The sequence below is a fragment of the Corvus brachyrhynchos genome, unplaced genomic scaffold, assembly GCF_000691975.1.
Source record: "Corvus brachyrhynchos isolate BGI_N302 unplaced genomic scaffold, ASM69197v1 scaffold14, whole genome shotgun sequence".
Taxonomy (NCBI): Eukaryota; Metazoa; Chordata; class Aves; order Passeriformes; family Corvidae; genus Corvus; species Corvus brachyrhynchos.
In genome coordinates, this window is record NW_008239110.1 from 21164994 (window position 1) to 21177333 (window position 12340).

The 12340-nt window shown below is 37.9% G+C and overlaps 2 protein-coding genes across 2 annotated transcripts in view; both read right to left on the bottom strand.

The window, feature by feature from the left end:
• The window catches only part of FBXO5 (F-box protein 5), an 8492-nt gene extending 6445 nt beyond the window's left edge, over positions 1 to 2047 (bottom strand). The window contains exon 1 of the mRNA XM_008637884.2: positions 1766 to 2047. The gene's annotated coding sequence lies outside the window, so the exon portion shown is untranslated. The remainder of the gene's footprint in view (positions 1 to 1765) is intronic.
• Positions 1175 to 11264, bottom strand: MTRF1L (mitochondrial translational release factor 1 like). The gene is made up of 6 exons (XM_017739623.1): positions 11185 to 11264; positions 9774 to 9957; positions 5824 to 5987; positions 4797 to 4914; positions 2872 to 3008; positions 1175 to 2271 (listed from the first exon to the last, which is right to left on the bottom strand). Exons 2-6 carry the CDS (start codon positions 9868 to 9870, stop codon positions 2056 to 2058), a joined length of 732 nt encoding a protein of 243 aa, XP_017595112.1. The 5' UTR covers positions 9871 to 9957; positions 11185 to 11264; the 3' UTR covers positions 1175 to 2055.
• Between the last annotated feature and the right edge of the window lie 1076 nt (positions 11265 to 12340).

Genomic DNA, 12340 nt, shown 5'->3' on the forward strand with positions numbered 1-12340 from the left:
CAGCTGCATCTGCTTTTTTAAATGGACGCGCCCGGGATGTTCCCATCACCCTGGCACGCTCCGAACGTGCAAAGCTCCTCTACCGGGGGAGGATTCTCTCCTACACTGGAGATATTCAAGAACCGCCTGGATGCAATCCTGTGCCATGTGCTCTAGGATGACTAGGCTTAAGCAGGGAGGTTGGACTGGATGACCCACGGTGGTCCCTTCCAACCTCACCGTTCTGTAATTCGAGTCTGGCGGTGGATTTGGGCTCTTTCCCATAAAAGAATTGTATTTATTTTATATGACCAACGCTACCAGCAGTTGCAGAGTGAGCAGGAGCATTACTGGGAGCTAGGCTGACTGGACACCAGTGCAGGGATCCCTGCCACTGCTGGAAAGGCAATCTGCTCACAGCTCAAGGAGGCTGCGTTTGCAGAGACAAAATCCCTTGTGTTAAAATTCATACAAAGCAAGCACAGGACTTCAAGTCTTTACACAGTAAAGCTTGCCATGACAGGCCAAGGAGGACAGTGAAGTCCCCCTTTGTACAGCACTGCCAGATGACGGGTTTGGAATACTTCTGGCTTCCTGCCAGAACCACATGATGTCTGGTTTTTCTCATACTGATCAGAGCCTGGCCACTTGCAAGGCAACAACACATTTAGTGTTTGTTCAAGAGCCAGATGAGAATAGGGAGGCAGGATCTGGCCAGACAGGCTACAAGCTGGAACATCAGGGAAGGTCTAGGGCGACAAAGACCTAAACAGTTATCTAAGTTTCATGCAGTAGTCCAGTGTATAGGCCCAATCAATGGCCCTTATTTGTTTGGAGGAATATGAAGCTGAAGCAAGAAAGAACAGCAAACTCCATCTATCACTTGGTGTAAGAGGGCCTTGGTTAAAGTCAAGTCAGTAGGACTGTCACAAGTACTCTCTATTTACAATACTGATCTACTAAGAACGAAGACTTCAGCCCTAGTTTCTGCTCCAATCAGTATCTAATTATTTTACACAAAAAATGAGTCAATGTTTCTTTTTACTGTTTTGTGGGCCAGTTGGGAGTTGTAAAACTGCTAGCAAATGCAGACCTAGGTCTCATGCTTACCAACAGGAAATATGTATGCCTCATCTTGTGCACACTCCATCTGAAGTTAACGTATGCATCTTAAATTAAAAGATTTGGAACTCAGTCATAGTTACCATGCAGTGTTTACTAGAAAACAAAGCTGATAAAGGTATCGAATGTTTTAAGACCCTGTTAAATAAATAGACAAAACCAAAGATGCCAGTCATAGCATGTAACCTTCAGAAAATCAATGACTTGGACAGTCAAAACCATAAAGGAGAAACTGAAGTCAAGTGGATACTAAAATATCAGGTGAACAATATCGTAACAATTCTTTTCATTTTTGACTCAGGAACACAAACATTCATTCCAAAACCAATTCATATGATTCATCGCTTGGCATCCATGGCTTTTTTTTCTGGAACAAGGGATATTCTTAAACTTGTTTTGTATTTATAAATAAGGGCCAGAAGGCCTTGAAAACATGACAGAGGTACACTTTGACTCCCTCTCCCATGATACATATAAGTGATTAATAAATATGCAGATAGGTAGAGTGGGGTCATTTATTTATCACTTTTTTCCAATCACTCAAACAAAATAGGATTTTTTTTCTTCTCTCAAGTAAGCTATTTCACACTGATGTGTGATGGTTAAGCTACAGTTTAAATGAAAACTGGAACTAGAAATAACTCCTTTTTTAATGCATGCATACCTTTTGAGAGTGGTGTATCAGTATCTTCTCCGTGGAAAAAGTTAACTGCTGTTACTTCTGGTGCAGTCAAATTTACTTTTCAAAAGGACTGCTGCAGCAATAATGTCTTATATGAAGATAATAAAGTCTTTTACTCAGCAAGTAAGAAAACTGTTTAATAGTCATGAGGAAACAAGTTGTGATGTTTTTCATGACCTGAAAAGAAGCTCCATTTTCTGGGTGGTGCTCTGAGAAACTTCTTTGCAGACCAAGGTCTGCATCTGTTGTAATGGCCTGAGCAAGAACAATGTTCAGGAGGAATTCTTTTTTTCATTTTCTGAAATAATTTCCAGTAGAGATTCATAATCAGCATACTCTCTCAGAGTTTGTATCATTTCATCTAGCATTTCTTCCCCTAGCATGAAAGACTCAACATGATGCACTGATCTGCTTATTCTGTGGTCTGTAATCCGGTCCTGTGGAAAGTTGTATGTTCTGATCTTCTCTGATCTTCCTTTAGTCCCAATCTATTGAAGAAGAAGAATCAGTTTATCACCATCATCTTACAAAAATGATGAAATATTGATGAAGCATATAAAGCAAAAGGTTTCTCTTCCTCCCATGACTACACAAAATTTGTTAGTTACATAGTACTCAGATCACTTCAACAGCTGCAGTAATTGTTCTCAAACATGTAAAAGAACAATTTTACTGCATCTTTTTCTAATTCTATTCTGGTTCTTCATGCTGCAATCCAGTTTGTTTCACTGGATCTCTAGGACTTACATACCACCATAATTTTAAGTCTGGCTAATACATGACCTTTATTGCTGAAGTAAAATGTAATGTTGCTGTTTAGAGAGCTTGGGGAGTTCACAAATTTTGCTCTCCAGAGTGGCCTAGTGGAAGGCATCCCTTCCCATGGTAGGAGGGTTGAAGCTAGATTATTTTTAAGGTCCCTACCAACCCAAACCATTCTATGATTCTATGACTTTTTTTTGCCTCATGTAAGTCCTTCCTGGGCTCCTGTTACTCTATATTTCCATTTACTACTTGCTGTTCAACAAAGGGGTTACCCTAAAAACACATGCTTGTACAGATTTATATCACAACTAAATTAAACTTACTTGAATCTTTCGAGCACTGTTTCTCTTTTTGGTTTCTTCTTCTAGTTTGGCGTTGTATAGTTTAGCACATAGCATTTGCATAGCCTTCTCTTTGTTTCTAATTTGGGATCTTTCTTGCTGACACTCAGACACAATCCCTGTCAAAAATATCATGACATTTAGCACTTCAGATTAGCACATACTAAAAGAGTTCTGCAATTTCTGGAAGATTTTTATTATGTTACATTAGGCTGTTACATTTGGACTGGGAATGTAAAAGTCCAGGTTTATTAATGAGTAGTAATACATTTTGGGAGAGAAGTGTAGGCTGAGTTGTACAGGTGTTTTAAGCCATAAGACAAGAAATTTAATTCAGTGGAAATTTAATTCACCTGGGCAACAGATAGATAATGAAATAAAAGATATGTGATGTGATCTGACTAATAAAAGACACCTTGAATACTTGTAAATTTTGGCCACAGTTCCAGGAAAAGTAGGACTTAAGCAACAGTAAAATACATGAGATAGTGAGTGCATAGAATATGATCAGAATATAAAAAAGGCAGCACTGTTTTATTTAAAAAAATAAAAGGGTGTGCTTTCTCATCCCAAAACACACAAAACCAACAGCCCAAAAAAAGGAGCGGGGAGAAGAAATACAGCACAAGCTAAGTAGTTATTTGGATTTATTAAGTAGCTCTGGTAATATTAGAGGATGATTTTATAAGATTACATAGTATTACTTTATGAAAGACTTGTTTATTAATAACATTTTGGATTGTGGGGAAGGTTTATAAAAAGATTTTGGATGAGAAAAATAGAAGTAGTAACAGGAGAGTTTTAAGGGAAGAGAGATCAGAGAAATGAAGAAGGGAAAGGTGGAACAGGAAGAAGTCAGGAGATAATGTGAGGTATGAACTCCCCTATTAACCATGTATAACTGCAAAAAAAATGCAATACACTTTAAGATTTCTCTAAGACACCCTAATAACTGCCTTCAGCAAAAACTAAGGTCTTGCTGGCTTTAGTTTGTTGTGTTTTTATCCAAACATGCAGGCAATCCAAAACGTTTTTAATCCAGAGTAACTTCTTGTCACCATATAGTCAACAGAATTTTATCCTCTCCACTGCTTACCTTCTGCTTTACTAAGGTGGTGCAAAAAGTGCTGAATGGATTAATGTTTTAAACAAATACAAAGAAACGGGTGGCAAAAATGTGGATACATGAAGATAAAAAGCACTTGGGATTACCCTGAGGCTGTAAAGCCTGAGCAATGTTTGTAGTAGAGAAGAGGAAAAGTTAAAATGCAACGAAAGTCAAGAAGGCTGTTGTGGATTGCTCAAAGGGAAGTAAAAGGCTTGGGAATGGCAATAAAAAGCCCCCATAGGACAGCTAAAATCAGGTAGTGTTTGAGGGTGTATCTTATCCCTGCTATGTTTCCTAACCTGAGCCAGAGGGATGGGCCTCCTAATTATGTGTGTCATCTACGGGAAAGGAGCCAGCAGACAAATGGGAGCTGTCATCCTGAGTAGACTCTGCAATTAAAAAGTAATGTCTTAATATAGAAATAGTGCAATCTCTCTTTTGGAGACTAGTCAAGAAAATGCAAATCATTAGATTTCAACTTACTCCATTTTTCAGTGTCATTTTCATTATTTGAAAACTTAAATATAACTTTTTGATAGAAACTGATCTGGATGCTTTTAGAGTGTCATGTTTAATAGCAAAATGGATAGCTTACCTACTGAAGCCAGTAGTCTTCACTGTTAAAAATTGGACTGGGCACAAGATGGTGCATTTAAAGTAGTATGAATAGACATGAAAACTACATAAAACCTCTGCTCTACTGTTGCCCAGGTTTGAAAATAAAGCCGTTGTTTCAAAGGAAATCCTGACAACAGTTTTGGAATGTAGATCTTGTACAACAGAAAAAATGAAGTAGAACCTGTTGGAATGTGAACTATCCGTACAGCACTATCTGTGGTATTGACGTGCTGGCCTCCAGCTCCACTAGCTCGCTTTGTTTCTATCCGTAGATCTTTTGGACTAATTTGCAGCCTCATCTGTCATGGGAGAGAGAAAAAAAGAAAAAAAGTATTTTATTGTGTTCTTTCTAGACAGGTATCAAATATGCACAGTCAGTTTACTTTAGAAGGCACATTCATGCAAGAGCAAACCTCTGAATGTTTATGAGTTGTAGTTCACATAAACAAATCTTGGTAATCAGATTGGAATGCATCACGATGCAACCCCAGAAATCAGCCAAATAATAACTTAATGCATAACCATCCCATAGCACTAATTTCTCCCTCTTATGAGAGATCTGCACCCTCTTCTAGAGGAGTTAACCAGTATTTGAGCTTGATCAGATGGTTTTTAAATAAAATAGAAGATATTCCCTTTTCTGGCTCTGTGGTGGAGCAAAAGTCTCTGTGAGGAAGGAGCAAGACAATTTCAAGGAAGTACAGGAGTGAGTGACATCTCTGACAACCTGCTAGGGTTAACATGAAACTAAGATCAAAACAAAGCTTTAATTCTTAGTCTATTGGTTTTAATCAAGCAAATATAGCAAGATTGAATTATTACCCATACACTTTAGAACAGGCAAGTGAGGCCACTACAAAAATGGGAAAGACGAAGTGCTAAAAGAAGTAATCTATGAGCCTGGTAAAATGATTCAGTCTTTTGTTACTTTGCAGAAAATGTAGTTTTCCACAAAACACACAAGACAGTCACAGTGAATTTTCAAGTCATAGTCAAGTAAACTGTCGGTGACTTTCTTGAAATTAGCATCATGAGAAAAGACAGAAATTCTTTATTTCATCCCTGTGATAAAAATAATAAACAAATATGACCTACTTTAAATTTAAGATTAAAATAGTCATTTAGTGAGAATAACAAAAGAGGCAGAAAACACTTGGTATCAAACACTGCTCCTGGTAATGTCTGTTATACTAAAAGATAAATGTTACCTCAGTAGGTTGGGGTAATATAGCAACAGTCATTGTGCTGGTGTGAATGCGTCCTTGTTTTTCAGTCTTTGGTACCCGCTGAACTCGATGCACTCCTCCTTCAAACTTCATGTATTTGTAAGCCTCAGCACCTGCTATACTGGCTACTGCATGTCTTAGGCCACCTTAAACACAGAAGAGAAACAGTTGCAAAACCTTTAAGAAGAACTGTTGGTACTATGCTGTTATACTTCAAACAGTGTATTTACACATCACTGGCATTTGTTTTTTAAAATGATGAATTTACCATTCATCATTTTTGGGCAAAATTACACCAAAAATGCAAGGACAATCCTAAAGCCATTTGCTCACATTCTATCTCAAAAAGGAAAGGACTGTCCAATTATTTTATATAGAGTCCAATTTAATTTTTTATATATGTAAAAAATTTGTCTATGAACAATGTACATACATGTACACATAAAATCATAAAACACAATAGAACTCTAATACCAGTAGTTAGTCCACATAAAGATCAAATTTTGAAAGGCACTTTCAGAAACATAGTTTTTTTTTTATTGTTAGTTTAGAACCTTATCACTCAATGGGAAAAATACCCCAGCTCTGTATAACTGAGTACTTTTCGTACTCTTCTTATTATCCATTTTCCTCTATGCATCTACTCGTGTCACATTTGCCTTTTAATTTAGTTTTACTCTTTTGCTTTCCTTGAGTGAACAGAACACCAGCTCCTGCACCTCTTACCAATACCTCCAGCAAAACACTTGGCAGCAACATCCTACAAGCATTGAACAGTTTGGAACTTGGAAGTCAAAGCCAAAGCAATCATGACTTCGGGATAGAGTTTGTTGCTCTACTAGTTTATGACATTCTTGCTCTTCCTTGCTTACTGGAGTGCAGTGTATTGAAGGATCAGAGAAGTGATGGCACTTTAAATGAATATAATTTTTCACCCATTTTTTTTTTTAATGCAGCCCAATTCCCAGATCCCATTCTCTGCACAGTGGATGGTGTGCCAAGGGAATGACTGAAGAAGACACAAGTGGCCTTGAAAAAGTATTGTTTTTCAAGTCTTGCAATAAGAAACCAGAGCTGAGGAAAAGAAGAGGCACATACTTCTCAGAAATACTGGTTAAGGCTATCTCTCAGACTAAGGAACTCAGCCATACGGACAAGACAGCAGCTTTTTAAAAAAGGAAAATAAAGACAACATGAAATCTGAAAATGCCCTGCAGAACAGGAAAAAGTCATCAGCCAGAACACAGGCCAGGTTTTTTTCCTCCATGGACAAGGTTCACAAATGTTTTTATTCTACAGAAATGTAATGTTCACTCACAACTTTACTAAAATATATTTTGTATTACAGTCATGTTTGTGAAAGATAGGAAGAGGCAGTTTGGCTTTCTCTTTCACATCATTTTTGTCCTTCTGCTTTTAAAGTTTGTAGTGATGTGTATGCCTGTAGTGCTTAGCATATGATGACCAAGAAACTGGTTCAAATGACAGGTATTTTAGATCATACTGCTTCAAACTGACTATTACCAACACAGGTTTATTATGAACTGCAGCTAAATCTAATGAAATCTTGATGATTTTTTTTTTTACCCTGGTGGACATGTTGTAGGCCTGTCAAATATAGTTAGCTCTTGATAACTGTGTTTGCCCCTTTCATATAAAATGTCCCACTCTATCCTGAAATCTGATTTACTCAGAACAAGGGTATAAGTTTGCACTAATTTTTTACGTGGGATCTTATACCCATATTGGGGAAAAGTCCCACACCTGTGTCTCTGCCTGACACTACAGGGTGAGAAGCAGTGGATAAATAATGACATGTGAGTTTGTGCTTTAACATGTGTTCTGAATCTTCAACATGCTATTTTTACACAGTGGCATCCCTTGGGGTAGGTCAATAAAGTCATCTAAGAGTTGACTATAACTGATTTTTTATTGCAGCTTTATTTAACATTCACCTTGTTCACACATGCTCACCTCCAGATTTCAAATTCAGGAGTTCTCTGAAATAAAGCAGTTTGACCTTTCAAGATAGGACTTTGCTTTTGCTCATGCAACCAATAAAAATGGAACATGGGTAGGATGTAACTGCCTACTGTAACCAGCATCCTTAGCCCCACTCTTACTCAGTGCAGCACAGACACTTTGAACCCGAGGGTTCAAACATCCATTTCATTGGCCGTGTCACATATAGAGCCCCTACCTCCCAATTTATTTCCAGCATCTGTTTCAATAATATGTGATTATGCAAAATCAAAAAATACACTGCATGAGGCTGACAAAAGCTAGGGCTGCCTTTATTTTTCCTAAGCTTTACATCCTAAATGTTAATTTTGGAACACAGACAAGCCCTCAGCAAAACAGATTTTAAATATACATATTTAAACATATAGGCATTAAAAAAACCTAGCCCTTTCAAAGAGAAAATATGGATGGATATATACTAGGTTAATATATTACTTCAGTTTCCCATTTAAGGCATTAATGAGAATATCTCTGAGGATGTGGGCTCCTTGTCCAAGGACTGAGCTTTTACCAAAAGGGTAGCCAAGCCCAACTCCCTTTTTCTTCTAATCACGGGACTGTAAGCTGAGTCAGACCTGACTTACAGCTATCCCAGAACAGGGCTTTTAAGCCAAATCAGGGGACTAATCCAGTTAGCATGGTGGCCTCAAAACTGCTAGAGCTGAGAAAGAAGAAACATACAGCTGGCTAGAAGGTAAGCCAGGCCTTGCTTAAGCTGACTGAAACTGTGCTCTGTAGGTGAAGTGCATGTGACTGCTGGGGTTTACCTGATCCAAGTCTTGCCTTAATGGAAAGGGCAACTCTCCTCTCCCCCTAGTATGTGAAAAAAAGAAGACTCAGACATTTCCTCTTTTCTGTTTACAGAAATCTAACCTGTACAATGTTCATTCCGTTTACTTTAAAAAAAGTAAGTAAACAGATTTCTGCTGGCTTTGAAGGCTGAACTGGTTCAGCTCCTCACAAAGTATTTGCCTGGTCATGAATAGGGATGGACACGACTGCTCTTTCAGCAACAAGATGCACTGTAACACGAAGTTTCTCATCCCTGCCTCCACTCAAACTGTAAAAACAGTTTACTTAGCAAAGGACCTCTTGACCATACAAGAAATTTATTAATATTAACAAATCTAGGTAATAGAAAATAAAGAATTCAAGTGTCATAAAATTTTAAAAGAAGTATATTAATTGAATCATCAGCAGCCACACCAGAAGGGAGTCTGAGTTCATGTTCATCAACTTGAAATAAAATACTTGCTAAGAACTCTAAAGAAAGTTATTCGAACATTTTACATATATAACACTTTTTAAAATCAAGTTCTAATAAAGATTTTAACAGCTGTTACAGATGAGCTATAGCCAAACATCTCATTTCCTTATTTTATAAATGAGATAATATTACATATAAATTTAAGATGTTTTAGATTAAACTCCAAGAATTACTTTAATAAAACTGATTCCTTTCTGCTAATAGAGCCACAATAATAGACAGATCTTCTATCTTTCACCAAACTAATCTGTAGACACTAAAACATTAGGTAACTAAGAAGAACAGTGTAGTCAAGCAAAGTTTACGTAATCTTTATCTCTAAAAAAAAAAAAAAGCTAAACCAACATATCTGCATCACTTTCTAAATTTCCTTCTGCCAAGCGCTTGTCTTTCAATAGTTTGAAAATGTAGAAATGAAATTATTGAAAGACAAGTTTTCTTTGTAGCACTTTAGTATTTTAATAGTATTTTGGAAATGGTTTCATTCCCAAACACAGAAGCTGAGGAAAACTGTACTCAGACATTCAAACAATATTCCACTTCTAAAATTAAGATAGTGCAAATTAGTTTCCTTAGGAAGATTATGTCATATGAACGAGTGTTTCAACTTGAATTAAGGAGTTACAGTATTTTCATTACTGACCTATTTCACTGGGAAAGTACTCTAATACTTCAAATTTCCACTTTTTATAAGCAGCATATCGTTGATACATATCAAATATCTCCGAGGTGAACAGCATGGCTTCCTGCCCTCCAACTCCGGCAGTTACTTCCAAGACAAGATCACTCTCATCTGTTTCTTCTGAAGGAATCAAAAGCAACGCTATCTGTGAACACAAAAGCACCCAGCTAAGACTCCTCTCTGGCACTGCTATCCACACCTGAAACAGTATAAAACACCAGACAAGTCTGTAACTGATCTAGGCTGTGCTCTCCTGCCCTGAGGACAGGCTTCAACCAGGCAGAGGTGTGTAAGGGTGATGCTCCATTGCAGGAAGGCTCCCTGTGTCTGTTCACAGTCACAGGAGCTACACAGGCCTCTCTCTCGAGAGCCATAGAACTTCACAGAAGTTTTTAATCCATCAGGAGCACTGTGAGGATAAACCACAGGACACATGCCTGCTCTTGCAAGACAACTGAATATCTTCTTTCTAATCAGATTTCTCTTTAATTCCATCTCAACTGCAGAGCTAAGAAGGTATGGATGTTCAGGAGCACAGTCCTTCAAGAACAACTCAAATGTATTATTATTTTATTTATTTTAAAAAGAAAAGCCTGATCTGCAGAAGAAAGATACATCAAAACCGAAAAAACTGTATCAAAATTTTGCTTGCTGGATCAAAACTCTGGATGATTTGCAAATGCTTTCATATCCTCGTCTTTTACTAGCATTAGGTGATGGTTCTTTCCACAGACGATGACTTCTTTTGGCAGAATCATAAATACTTACAAAAAATATTTATAAGGTGACTGTTGTACTCTTGTCTGAGGAATAAACAATGTGACTATAGCAGTTTTTACTTCAACAGTAGTATTAAGTTAAAACAGTCTGTTTACATAATGATCTTTTTTTTTCTGTTAAATAACATACCTACTCTGTAAAATTGATATAAAGTAGCAGCCTAAAGTAGTTACATAGTATTAAATTTTTTCAAAACCATTGGTGAGTGATACTATGTAAGCTTAACATTTCCAAGGGCTAAAGAGCTTGACATCCATAAAGGTACACCCAGACAAGACAAACTATAGCACCTACTTAAAAAGATACTTTGATTGAAAAGTTTTCAGGTACAAATAGGCACTTGCTTACAGGATGTCTTTATAGCACCTGATTTTTTCATTTTCCATATCTAACAGACACTATTTGAGCAGTATAACTAGCACAGAGGGGAGGAGAAGAGGAATTTATCACATACATCTTGGCAAGACTCATAGAATGGTTTGGGTTCGAAGGGGCCTTAAATATCACCTAGTTCCAACACCCCCAAGAAGACAGTCTGGCTTTGTTAATTTAAGAATGGCAAGCAAACAGGGGCTTTATAAAGGTATCTAACCTGTTGTTTCAGTTCAGCTATCTCTTCTTCACAGGAAGCAATTTCTGTTTCTGCAAGCTTCCGGAAATCTTCGTTCTCATCTGGAATATTTAAGTATGGTTAATCCTCAGACTTTTATCAGTGCCATTCTGACAAAACCTTCTGAAAAAATAACCACATGAAGAACTTACTCTACCAAAGAAAAAAACCAACCCAAAATCAAACTACCACACAAACCCACCCCCCCAACACACTAAACCTGTCAGAAAATCAAATTATTAATATGATCTATAAAGATGATACTAAGTACATATGAAGTGTTTTCTAATCCTGTGCAGGTATAAGACATGAGAAAAATCTGAAATAAAAGAAGTTCTGCCTAAACATCAGAAAGCAAAATCCGAGCCAATGATAAAAAATGATTACTGTGCTGGTGGTCAAACAGTGGCACACATTGCACAGATTTGTTGTGAATTTCCATCCTTGGAGATACTCAAAACCCAACTGGGCGAAGCCCTGAGCAACTTGTGGGTGTCCCTGCTTGAGCAGGAAGGTGGACTGGTCCTTCCCACCCCAGCCATTCCATGGCTCTAAGAAACTACTTTCTGTATTTAAGTGTGGCAGGAACATCAGGGATTTAAAGAGCACAGCGGCTCCACATCCGGCACTCTTTGTTAAAACGACTAATACCCCTATCATTGTATGCTGAAATCTGAATACTACAGTTCTAGGCAACATTTAATCATCTCACGAATGTTTACCGATCCTAAAGTACTCCTTTTCTACATTTTGGTTTTCTAACTGCTATCAAAATGAAGTTTGATTCAGGGTAAAAAAATATTCCATCATTTGGCAGAACTAAAAGTGTGCAGCTACTGACACAACACAAAGTCAAATACAAAGAGAGAGCAGATTCAGGTGCTGACGTCGGTGACTGCCAAAACGAAGACAGGCAGGCGGGTTGGTCTGTCTTGGCAGCAAGGGAAAGATGGATTAAAAAACCAGCAGCAAAACTTTGGAAGTTTTCTATCCCCGATTAGTTATCTTTGTCTTGTATGAAACAGGCGCTCTTCCAGTATCAGCACTTCCCATGCCGGCGGAAGTACTTTCCCCACTCACTCGTGCCCTTGCCCTGTGCTGGGGCTGTCCCTGTGCCTCCGGAAGGCCCGCGGGGCCC